Consider the following 12,289-nt stretch of genomic DNA (forward strand, 5'->3'; position numbering starts at 1 on the left):
TGTGAAATAGCTTGGTGTGTTCATGGTTTGGCATGACTAGAGAGTGGGGTGGGAGGTCCAGGGACTTCCCCTTCTTGGTTCGAGGCTGAGGAGGATTTGTCCAACTTCCCAGTACCCTGGGCTGCCCCTGAAGTATAGTGTGACAACAGGGAACAAGCTGGAGAGAAGGCTGGAGGGACAACCTGGGACCAGACTGTGGAAGTCCCTGGATGCTGTGATGGGGAGTTTAACCTTGGTCTCCTCTAATGCAGAAGAGAGGACTGCTAAAGGTGTGCTTCGTTCAGGTAGATTGTGCTTACAACAGTAACTAGAATGAATTGGCGGTAAGAGAACCAGGGGACAGGAAAACGGGGAAGCAGCAGTTAGAGATGAGGGTTAACGAGCATCTACACTAGAATGGGAGCAGTATTCCGGGTGAGAAGCTGAAGTGGGGTGGGGAGCCCTTTAGGGAGAGCAAGAAAAATTCTCTCTGTGCTCTAGTGCCCTAGGGCAGTGGGGCAGAACTGGGGGAACCAGTCAGCAGGCTGGACAGCCAAGGGCCCAACAGAGGCAGAAGGGCTTCTTCTGGGCCACACACATGTTGTTCCAGAAGTGCCAGATGGCAGCAGAACCCACTGTTCTCAAGTCTGCCCACCAGTCTGTGTCCTGGTGCCTGAGTTCTCAGCATGGAGAGACTGTGGCCTTCTCCCTCAGAGCCCCATCAGCAGGAGGAGCCGCAAGCACAAGACAGAGTGGCCCCTCGTTTTCTTCACAGACACAGAGTCGCGGACTTCTGCAGAGGCCACTTCTGAAGCACTCTCGAAGCGCTTCCTCAGCCAGCTGACTCTGGCTGCCACTGTGGCCGGCCAGCCCTGCTGTCTCGTCCGCCTCGTGCCATCAACCACTTTCCTTCTGTCCTGCCCCACCAGAGCAGCGGAGACAAGGACAGTCACTGCCGTGCGTGTCTAGGGCTCTGTAGCATCCAGCCAGCCTCACCATGTGGCTCTTTATTCTACAGCCATTTTTGAGAGGCTCATTGTTCATTCCTTCAAGAATCTCTGGATTAGAAATCTGAGGAATTTGAAGCCAGCGGGTAGCAGAATATAAGCTGGGAAGTGCAGAATAAGTATGTACCCTTAAAACAACAGCAAGTGGCAGCACTAATGCCTATTGCCAGCACTTCAAAGCACAGACCCCAACAGTGGTCCCATTTGGAGAGAAATCAGCATCCCAGCATTTTTGAAAACTTGAAGAAAGGAACTACCTGACCGCCTGGATGATGTTCTGCGTCTCCTTGCGGTACAGCATGTGGTCTCCCTGTTAAGTGGCTTGCACAGGGGAGGCTGGAGGTACACGTTGGATAAGAAAGCCGCTCCAGGACACTCTTGTGAAGTGTTGTAAGCCTCGCGCTGCCCAAACCTCTGCTTGTCTCAGCTGTAAAATCCTGGGTCAAATTGTGGTCATAAAGTCTATTGCTTCCAAAGCAACCCTGCTGTCTTTAGGTCTTTGTTTTATTCAGGGCTGCTCTGTGAGCTATAGCTTGCCTTTGATGGGCCACAGCAGTGTTTTTCATGTCTAACTAGTGTGTTAATGTTTGTGAGAGGCTGTGGTTAATTGGATCCCCATGGTACCACAAATGGCTTCAGACGCCTCTTACGTTGGGGGAGGTAACTCTGTGACTGTGTGCATGCGTGTGTGTGTACACATGTGCACTCACACCTGAGCAAGCACCATGAGACAAGTGTTCTTGGGCCCAGGTCTCAGCTTTGCGAGTGTTAATACTTGTTTTTCCAGAGTCAAAAGTCTTGGCATCATCCCTAGATTCTTAACCTTTCTTCTCTCACACTCTTTTGTTGTGTCTATTGTTCTCGGGCCGATTGGAGCTGCTGAGCCAGACTCTTCTCGACCATGGCTTAACCCACACTCGCAGACCCCTTACGAACTTCCACCATCTTGCTGGCTGCTGTGCGCCATTCAGTCCCCATTTACTGACTTTCCTTTCTCAAGGTTGCAGCACCAGCAGGGGCTCCCACTGTCCCAAATCTGTAAAAGCTTTCAAGTACCTTCCTGTTGCCCTGTCTTGCTTTGTTTTGTTTGTTTTTCATCACTGCATTATTTAAGGGCTCATGACTGACAGCCATCCCAGACCCAGCCCCTTCTTCCTCTACAAAAAAGGAGCTGTTCTGCAAGGGCCCAGCCTAGGGGCCTGTGGGCCTGTAGCTTTAATTCTCAGGCCACAGGCCTTGGAATGCAGGAAAGGGGGGCAGGCAGTCCAGTTCAAATGGGTGGAGTGCTGGTGAGGCAGATGAGGAGCCTGGGAAGTCCTGGAGAGCCCTTGCCCGGGATGACAGGACACCAGGGCAAAGGAGCCAGCAAGTTAAAGGCTTTCAAAGCGAGGTGAATCCATGCCCACAAGCACACCCCCACAGCCACGCACACTCACAACCACATCCGTACCCAATGCATACACACAAAGGGCTGGGCTGCTGGGCAGGTCCACAGCAGGTGCGACTGCCAGGGGAGTGGGTCCTCTGCCATGTTACTGGTTGGCTGCCTGACAGGCATCTGTCTAATCTCTGTAACATCCACTGCCTCTGACAGGTAATGTGATGGGCTTGTGGGATTCCTCTAGGCATGCCGTTCAAGAGATGATCCTAGTGTTGCTGGCATGGTCCATTTTCTCCTCACAAACTTCTCGTGGTTGCAGGAGGGGCAGGTGAAGTGGGGCTCTAGGGCGCCTCCATCTTTTTGGAGGGGCACTTCCGTTCTGACTCTCTGCATCCCGTGTCTATAAAAAGGCGAACACTCGCCTTCCCCTGTTGGGATGACACCCGGAGACCATGACTTCTCTAAGTCACCATACTTTGAATTGTGCAATCCAACCACCGAGATAGGGATCGGCGTTTTAGCATTTTTCCAAAGAGAGGGTTTCACACTCCCATCCCCTCTCTAAAACCAGTGGTGACCTATTTCTAGGAACTTGAACAAGCCTAACTAACATTCCTGTGGGTGGAGCAGAGGGCAAATCAGGGCAGGTGTTTTTGTAAGGAAACAGGAATAAGTAAGTACCCTGGGGCAAGGCAGGCTGCTGTGCCCTAGGATTTGGGATGCTTGGAAAGCAGAGAAGTCAATCTGCCTCTGGCTTCTAGCCTTATATTCCATCCCAGCCAAGGGACTGTGCTCGCTCATTGAGCACAAGTATTGTTAGTCTCTTTTTATGTGTGTGCCATACCTGCCTCAAATCCGTGTACATGGAGGTCATCTCCAAGTGGTAAAACTCTGTGCAAAAGTAAGACATCACTAGATCTCTTCAACTAAGTCATAATCTCCTTCAGATCCAAGATTGCCTCTGACACTTCTTTGGACTCTCAGAGGTAGTCCCTAATCTCTGCTCTTTGCCTGGCTGCTCAAATGACCATTGAGCCACGCTGGTTAAATGACCGTTTCCAGGCAAAGTAAAGTTGGCCTCCTCTGTTAGTCTCTCTCATAGAACCCTGTTTTTCTCCTTCATAACACCTGTCACAATTTATAATATTACGTTGTTTGTAATTTACTAATTTCTGTCTTTGCTGTAGACTTTAAGTTTCATGAAAGTAGGACCTTGTCTGCTTTGTTCACATCTACATTACCAATACCCATATAATACCTGGCACATATTAATATTTTTTTGAGTTACTAAAGGAGTGGTTTTGCAGGAGGACATTAGCCACTATAGAGCCAGAGAATGCCTCTGTTCTCCTAGATCGTATCAACTAGGGAGGTCCTTGACCTTCACCAGTTTTTCTGGACTAGCTTCTTCATGTATCCTGAGCGTCCCACCTCTTCCCGTGACCACTGAATTTGACTGCTGGTGACTTGATTCAAATGGATCTCAGAGCCTCTAGGGACACATCACTGGGTAAGAAGTGGCAACTTCCTTAACCAATTTGTCTCATTCCATTTGTCCCTGGTGTTGTGGGAGGTGAAGAGATGGGTGGTTTTAAGGCTCTGGAGGCACAGAGCTGGGTAGGTGGACCTCTGACCAAGCATGCAGGGACAAATGCAAAGGCCGCCCTGGGGAGCATCCACAAAGAAAGCATACTCTCATATCTTCCTGTCCATGGCGACTATATGTGCCCATCTCATAGGGAAGCTCATTAAGACATACATTTCACCACATGCCAGCAAGAATTCCATCAGAAGTTACTTACCTTAAGCTGTGACTTTCTGACCCACATTTATGGGTTTACCCAAATTAAATTGTGGAATTGCAGCATCACACTTCATTATTACCTTGAAATTACAATCCCATCCTGAATGACCAAGCCTTGTAAGCAATGTAAGCACCACCTGATGCGCACGCTCTGAAACAAGTCCCATGTTAAGCTGCACAAGTGTGTAATGGGTGATACTTGGATAACTCTGATTAAATATATAAATCATGAAAATTAGAAGTGGGAAAAAAGTCAGCTCTCTGCTTGGATTAGCTACATACTACTGTTTGGCTCAGTAATAGATCATTTTCTCTCCGCAGATCTTGCTCTTACACAGCATTTTTTTTTTTTTTTACATGTTTACCCTTCTTTCATGGCACTTCCTTGCCCATGTTCACACCTTCCAGTAGACAGAGCCTCTCCATTTCTACTCTTTGTACATTGTGTGTACTTTGGCTGGTAATCTCTAAAAGGCTTTGTGCAAGGTTTTTAAGTATTTTTCATCCAACATTGGTTTTGCCCCAAGGATCATCTTCCCCCAAGCAGTGACACTGGATTTTGACAATCCTTTTCTTTCACATCATTATGAGATGGCCCTCATCCAGAAGTATGCTCGTGACCATATCCAACATTAGGAATATTGCTCAGAAGGCCAGGGGCTTGCCAGCTGAGCCAGGCAGACTGATAAATCCAAGAAGAGGAATGACAACATAGAAAAAGAGGTTGTGCAGGCCAAAAGACTCGAATAAATCTTACTACTGAATTATCCATACTTCAGAATTATAAAGAACTCCCAGACACTCCAAAAGACTATGGGAAGAAGACCGACCAATACAGGGGTTTCAAAGCCAGATGAGAAATTGGGCAAGTTAGGAGAAGATGTTGGGGCTGGGTTTAAGTGATTAAAAAAAAAAAAGAAACAAAACAAGAATGAAATAAAACATTTGGCTGAAATGGAAAGGTTGAGCAGGAGCAGTGTGACAGGGTGGGGAGAGACCTGTGGATGGGGGAGGAATTGGGTAAAAAGAAAGATAATTGAGTATCTAAATCCCAAATGCCTATGCAAGGACAACTTCCCGTGTTTAGAAGGGTGGTTATCTGGCACTACAGTTCAGTGGGTTCAGCTGTTAGAATCCTTTTAAATCAGGGGCACCTGGGTGGCTTAGTCAGTTAAGCATCCAACTTCAGCTCCAGGCATGATGTCACAATTTGTGGGTTCGAGCACCACACAGGGCCCTGTGCTGACAGCTAAGAGCCTGGAGCCTGCTTCGGATTCTGTGTCTCCCTTTCTCGATTGCCATCTCTCTCTGTCTCTCAAAAATAAACGTTAAACAAAGTTAAGAAAAAAGAATCCTTTTAAATTCTTTATTGTGATAATCTACAAATCTTCTCCCAAACTCAGGATTATAACTTCATTTCTGCTGGTTCACACCACATCAGATCTATTAAAAAAAAAAAAAAAAAAGGTACAGAATGGGTAAAGAAAGCAGTGAGAGGAGATAGAATGGAATATGCCAGAAAGACCATCTGTGGCCACCCCCCTGCTTACATGTGTGTAACATGTCTAGCTATAAGTGAACATTTTATATGGATGTCTCATTTACTTTTGATATATGTGGTGTTCCTATTTTTGAGAGACAGAGGTGAGTATTGTATATTTTTTAGCTGGAACCTTTTCAGTTCATGGTGTCTCCTTGGGATTATATTCTGCATCTCATTTTGTCCATTATTAAAATCAGAGTTTTTTTGTCAAGTCAATAAAATGATTGAGTTATCAATGCTAATTTAGTCCTTTCTCTCTTCATCAGTGTGATTTTGAAGCATTTTTATTAATATGCTATGTTTGAGTAGCTAAAAGTCCTGTTTTTTAAGACAAACCTTATATTTCAGTGTCAGATGTATCCAATTCATGATAAGTGCTTAGACCAGTCTCTTAGCTTCTCTGGGTTTCATTTCTTCTGAACAATGAGTAATTATGCCAGTTCCTCCCTACGCGTAGGGATATTTGGAAGGTAAATGAGATCACATCTCTGACAGCACTGCCTGGTCTTCAGAGGAAATCTGCAGTATTGTTACTGGGCTGTTACTGCTCTCTTCCAAATTGCACAGCACATAATGCTTGTGGCGCCCACAGTCTAGCTGGGCTTTCACTGGCAAAATGATTTAAAGGCACTGGCTTGTCTTGGGCCGTGCTCAGGGTTCCCTGACGTTCTGTGGGCAGGAATCTGGTGGTGCTCTTGGTCTGAGCCTGGAATAAAGAAAGTGGCAGTGGGCTCCTGGTGGGAGGCTTTTGGACGGGAGGCGTCTGGGATTATAAGAAGGCAGGTGCTGACTTACCTGTTTGCCAGTTTATTTTCTTTGGGGGAGGCAGTGTTTCAATTTACTGCATTCCTTGGAGGTTTGACATATCAATTAGATGTTATCGACAGTAATAGAGGGGCAGTTGCTGTAAATGTGAAGTTTTTACTGGTAGGCCATGAAATGACACCCCAAGGGACTGTAGCAGAGTGGCATGATAAATATCATGTTACCTGCACACGGGCAGAGGGACTGATTAATAGGGGAGGATGATTCTATCTCCTGCACTAAAATGTTATTTATTCATTTGCTGTCAATCAAACCTTCTGTTCTAATTGGCTGAAAGGTTAAATCATCAAGATCTGCTCATAAACCAAGTTAAGGTAGGAAGAAAAGCAGCATTAAATCATAATCAGTAGCTTGTTTATTTACAGCATTATTGTATCTGTGTGACCTTGGAGAGCCTCTCTCTACCCTCTAGTTACAGTAGCGGCCCTGAGCTGGGGACTCACATGCATGAGTGGAGGTTGCTGGAAAGGAGGAGGTGGTTGCCGTGCCTGGTGGTGTAGCCAGAATCTGAAGAAGGCAGTGCTCAGCGCAGTGTTGCCTCAGCGTAATTAAACCACCGCTACTCTTTCTGCTGCATTTTTAATGTATGGCTCTGGTATTGCACAATACTTGTAAAAGGAAGACTTATTTTCAAAAAGACAAATATATTTCCACACTAACAGTTTTATAAAGATGTCAGTGAATAAGTATAGGCACCATTAAATCACATTTTAAAGGCAGGCTTCTCGTCGTGATAAATCTGCATTATCAGGTCTCATTTCTGAAATGAATCACACATTGTAAAACTTTATGGGAGTTGAGTTAAAGATCCCTTGTTGGCCAGTACAAGTGTATATTGTCAAACCATGCAGGAAGGGTAGCTTCAAATCCCAGTGAAAATGCTGATAGGGTGACACCCCTTTCTTAGAAGCCGTATTTCAAGTACAAGCTACTTTGGGGAGGTAAGAAGCTTTTCTCACTGCCAAAGAAGCTTATTCAAAGAAAGCCAAGAGTAAACTCCCATTCAAAGGTTCTCTCTGCTCAGCTTGGCGCCATGAGAACACAGCTTGCTCTTCAGTGGGGCTGGTAAAGGTCAGTAACCCAGAACCACAGCGCCGAGGTGGAGGGGGCCTGTGCTGACGGGGCGTGCTCACCCTAGCATTCTGTCCTCACCGCACGTACCACCCGCGACACACCCTGCGCTCCTGCTCACTCACCCCCACCTCCTCCTTCAGCAGTCCAGACAGGCAGACACTGCAGCCTAAGAAGTGACTGCTCTACCTTTATCTTGATGTTTAACAAATTCACTTCCACGGTTGTTTATTTGGATATTTTAGCCACAGATAGCCATGTCAGCTCATGAATTGTGAATCTGATAGACTGTATTACCATGTTAAATACCATCAATCTGCCGTATTAAAAATAAATTTGCCAAAGAGGGTCTGATCGTCACCTTTGTGGAGGGCATCTGCAAGATGACAGCTGAATGCCTTCCTCAAGGTTTGAAATCATTTGCGTGTGTATTTTAGGTCATCGTATCTGTGGAAAGGTGTAACAAATGTTTCTAGACGGCTTGTATGGCAAAAATGGCCAACATGATCTGCTTTTTCATCTTCAGTGACTGCTGAGTTCATTTTGCTGTAAGAACACACACCCACTTCATGACCACCCAGCCTCATTGTTCCTAGTGAATTACAAACCTGTGCGGTCATGACCACCCGGACTCACTCGTTCTGGTGAATTACAAAGCTGTGCGGCTGTGTTGTTCTGCAGTCAGGTCGCACGTGAAATGCCGACACTGTCCTACATGGTAGGACAAAATTGGAGGTTGCTTCAAGTCTGAGAATTAATCAGAAAGAGGAAAGTTAAGAAGCTGGACGTGGGTGACTAATTCAGTAAGGAGAGACTATTTAGTCTAAAGAAGAGAATGTGATAAATGAATGTCCTCGTGCTCCCTCTGAAGGAACAGACTGAGCAGCACTGGAGCGTGTGGCTTCTACCCACTAAACCCTCCACAAAGAGCTAGTCAGTCATCAGTAGCTGCCAGTGTTAACAAACCTGGTGCACACTCCGGGGGGTGGGGGGCACTCACAAAAAACTGTAGGAAGTCACACTCAACAACTTGACTGTTTTCCCCTATCAGACAAAATGTCATACCCACATAGAAATTAAATTTCATAGAAATGACATATCCTGTGTAACTAGTCATTAAAGGTTTGTGCCTGAGAAATACACAATCTGCTGATCATTGGGATTTGAGAATAAAGAAAATTAAGACAACCGGTGTTTCCTTTGTTATGTTGCCCAGTCATCATAGCTTCACATAGCTCTCCATGTTGAGTTTCTGTCCGTGTTACACACGCTCAGCCTATAGGCTAGAACTCAGGCAACTGGTGGTAGATATTCCAGATCAGGAACGTCAGAACCTGGACATGGGTTCAACTTCCTGCTGAGATGGAAGAGAAAATTTGAGAACATCTCTGCAATAGGAAGGGGCAAAAGTCCAGATAAGCAGTCCTAGGAGGAAGTCTGGTAGGTCCAGGAGGTCATTCTAGAAACAGCACAGCCTAGGAGCTGGTACTTAGGGAGTGTTCCAAGCAAGGTGCAGAGACCCTACCTTGGATATTGGAGTTCAGAAATAGACTATTGGACTGGAAAGGTTATAGCAGGACCTTAGGACTTTAGGGAATGAAGGGAATTCAGCAGAGCAGGGGTTAGGGCTGTATTTGGCCCACAGCCTGTTTTTATATGGCCTCTAAACTAAGAATGGTTTTTACATTTTTAAAGGGTTGTAAAAAAAAAAAAAAAGAATAGTATGTGACAGGGAGCTATGTGGCCTAAAATATTTACTCTCTGGCCCTTGATAGTAAAAGTTTGCTGACCCTGGGGGTAGGCGTGGACTTGAGTACAGAATAATTACTGGAACGTGCTTGTTGAATGACAAGGAATGAGGTGAGAGCCAGTTCCTAGGACCCAACTACTTGAGAACAAGGTCCAAAGCAGGGCTCACCTTAGTGCTGAGTAACTTCCTGCAGACCCCCCCCCTCCCACTTAGGGTGGGGGGAGATGGAACTAGGTAGGGACTGCAGGGAAGGGAGAGTCAGGTGGGTCCCACAGCAGGTGGAAATCCCTCAAGTGTGGCAGCAGAGGGATTTCTGACATTTATAGTAACTCTTTATAGAGGGCTCTCCCAGCCTCTGCTTCCTTTGACTCCCTGCAGGATAGGTATTTTCCAGGTGTGACAGCAAGGACTCCAGAGATCAAGTGATTTGCCCAAGGCCATAAAGCTAGTGAGTGGTAGAACCCGGATATTGTCACTACTGGCTGATGAACTTCCTGCTCCAACACAGCTCCTTTCCCAGGGTAGTGATCCTTGGCCAGCAAACCTCTTCACCTGACCAGGATACCTGTGGAGTACTTTGGAAAGCTGGATCTAAAACCTTCCTGCTGGGTCACCTGGGTGGCTCATAGCACCTGACCCTTAATTTCGCCTCAGGTCATGATATCCCGGTTCATGAAATCAAGCCCCACATCAGGCTCCACACTAACAGCATGGAGCCTGCTTCAGATTCTCTCTCTTCTCTCTCAGACCCTCTTGCTGCCCACAGTATCACTTCCATATCCGTCCCCCATCCTCACTACCACGTAATTGTCTTCTTATGTCTTTCTGGTCACCTTATTCTAAAACTACCTATGATTTTTCCAGCTTGCTGCCTTCTACCTAGTGTAACATAGGCTTGTCCTCTTTGTTACAAAATAGAACAGTGGATCTCAAAGTGGGGTCCCCCGTTCATCAGCATCACCTGGAAAATGGGAACCTGTTAGAAACTCAAATTCTCAGGCTCCACCCCAGACCTGCTGAATCAGAAACTCTGGGGGTGGGGGCTGGCAGTCTCTGTTTAACATGCCCTCCAAATGCTGCTGATGAGTTTGAGACCCCCTGGAACAGTACATCAGAATGTGCATCAGAATCTTATGGACTACACCTCCTCCCTCCCTGTGGGAAGCCCTGAGCTAGGGCATGTCAGTGTTCCCTCCAGAAGGTGGTTCCTGTATTCTTGAGTGACCATGAGGGTGTTAGTGACAGCTACAGCACAGGTCAGGGTTTACTGGTTCAGTTATGAGAACCAGTGGGAATTTCAGTGCCATGGCAAATTCTTCAGATGCTGTCATCAGCTGCTAAGCACCCCTGTACTGGGGGGAGAAGTTTAAGAAGACGGAAAATAAACCTGCGACTGTACATGCAGGGACCCAGACCTGGGAGTCCCAGTATCCAGGATCTTCAGCAGAAACCTGTGTTTCCCAAATGCTGCATTGCTGTGGGATGCATTTTAGTGTCCCTAACTCGACTCAGTCACTATAAAAAGAAGGCTGAGACAAGACCCCTCTGAAGAGTTCGGCAGAGCCTATACCAGTTTGCTGGTCCCAAGTCTACTGCTAACAGGGTATTTTGACCCAAAGTTGGGAGTCATGATCATTCCCAGAAAAGATTACAAAAATGAAGAAAACGAAAATCATGAAAACAAAGATGGACATCCATATCCACCACCAAAGATGGTGCAGCCATCCCCAGTTAAGTGCTCTGAGTCAACAAATGTAGCAGTGTCCGCTGCTTTCCAAGTTCAGTGTGGTTCTCTTTCATGATGTTTTGTCACATCCGGGGAAATGGCTCCAAAAAGGACGTTTGCCATCTTTAGTCGTAGAATAGAGCAACGGTCCTTCATGGGGAGTGAAGGGCAGAAATATTGATATCCTCCCTAAAGCTTTAAAGTTGATGTTGAGGGGCCTTCTCCCCAGGGCAGTTTTTAAGCTAGAGCTGGAGCTGTTCTTAGTGACGACAGTGTTGGTTAGGGTTTTGTTGTTGTTGTTGTGTTCGTCTCTAGTTCAGAGTCTCAGATCTAGAATTCCGCTGACTTGATGGAAAAAAACAAGCTGAATGACAGAAGAGCTGAAATTTCATCCATTTCTACACCTCACACCCCACAGCCCTTCAGGACTAGACAGCAGGACACCGGCGTGATCCTGATGGGGGCAGAGCCACAACGAAGCAGGGAGAAGAGTAAATCCTCTCGCAACTTTAGGAAAATCTACTCTGTGCTTTCACACACTTGGTTGAACTTTTCAAAAATATTGACTAAACAACTTGCCAGCTGTGATTACCAACAGCTCTATTTGGCAGTCGTTGACAGAAAGCCAATGGGCGTGTGCAACGTCATCTAGTGCTAACAGGGCCTTCATTAGCAACTGTTGAGGAGATGAGTGCTCTCCTGGACCCAGAAGAGTGATTCCTGTCCCCTGGTGGTGCTCACTCAAGCGTCGGTAAACTGTTTGCTTAGCAAGCCCAGGGGCAGACAGGAGGCCTGCCTGTACATCTCCATCACTCTGAGGGTTTTTTATGTCCCGAGCTCCAGGAACACAAATAATATTCTTTCTAAGCTGCTCCAAAATGCAATTGATAGAAAATATCATGGAAAAGGTGAATTGCCAGACAGTAAGCCCTCATGACCGAGAGCTTATTCATAAAATGATGACAAATTTATTGCACACATTCACTGCTGGCTTTCTGAGATTAATAGCTGATCTATCTGATTTTAAAGGCTGACAATGGAATCAGAAAGAGTTACTGGTCAGTTTTCTCACCCATCCCCTTCACCTAGAAACCTTCCTCCCCAAGAAATAATACAGAAAAATAAGCTGATTAAGCTTCAGCAACCGTCTTATAGTATTTTATTGCAGGAGATTTCCACGTGCCAAGGGTAACTTTTAACCTT

General features: G+C 46.2%; 1 protein-coding gene across 2 annotated transcripts in view; it reads left to right on the forward strand.

The window, feature by feature from the left end:
- Positions 1-12,289, forward strand: part of BTBD9 (BTB domain containing 9) — a 413,225-nt gene that overhangs the window by 363,159 nt on the left and 37,777 nt on the right. The window contains exon 10 of one of the 2 annotated variants that reach the window (XM_047103281.1): positions 8,048-10,261. The exons of the other annotated variant lie outside the window; for it this stretch is intronic. Within the exon in view, the coding sequence (XP_046959237.1) occupies positions 8,048-8,117 (70 nt within the window). The 3' untranslated portion in view covers positions 8,118-10,261. Of the gene's footprint in view, positions 1-8,047; positions 10,262-12,289 lie in introns of those variants that run through there. 2 annotated transcript variants of the gene reach the window in all.

Source organism: Lynx rufus, unplaced genomic scaffold (assembly GCF_022079265.1).
Source record: "Lynx rufus isolate CCGP_SWC_20201006 ecotype Redwood Valley unplaced genomic scaffold, mLynRuf1.p SCAF_6, whole genome shotgun sequence".
Lineage (NCBI taxonomy): Eukaryota > Metazoa > Chordata > Mammalia > Carnivora > Felidae > Lynx > Lynx rufus.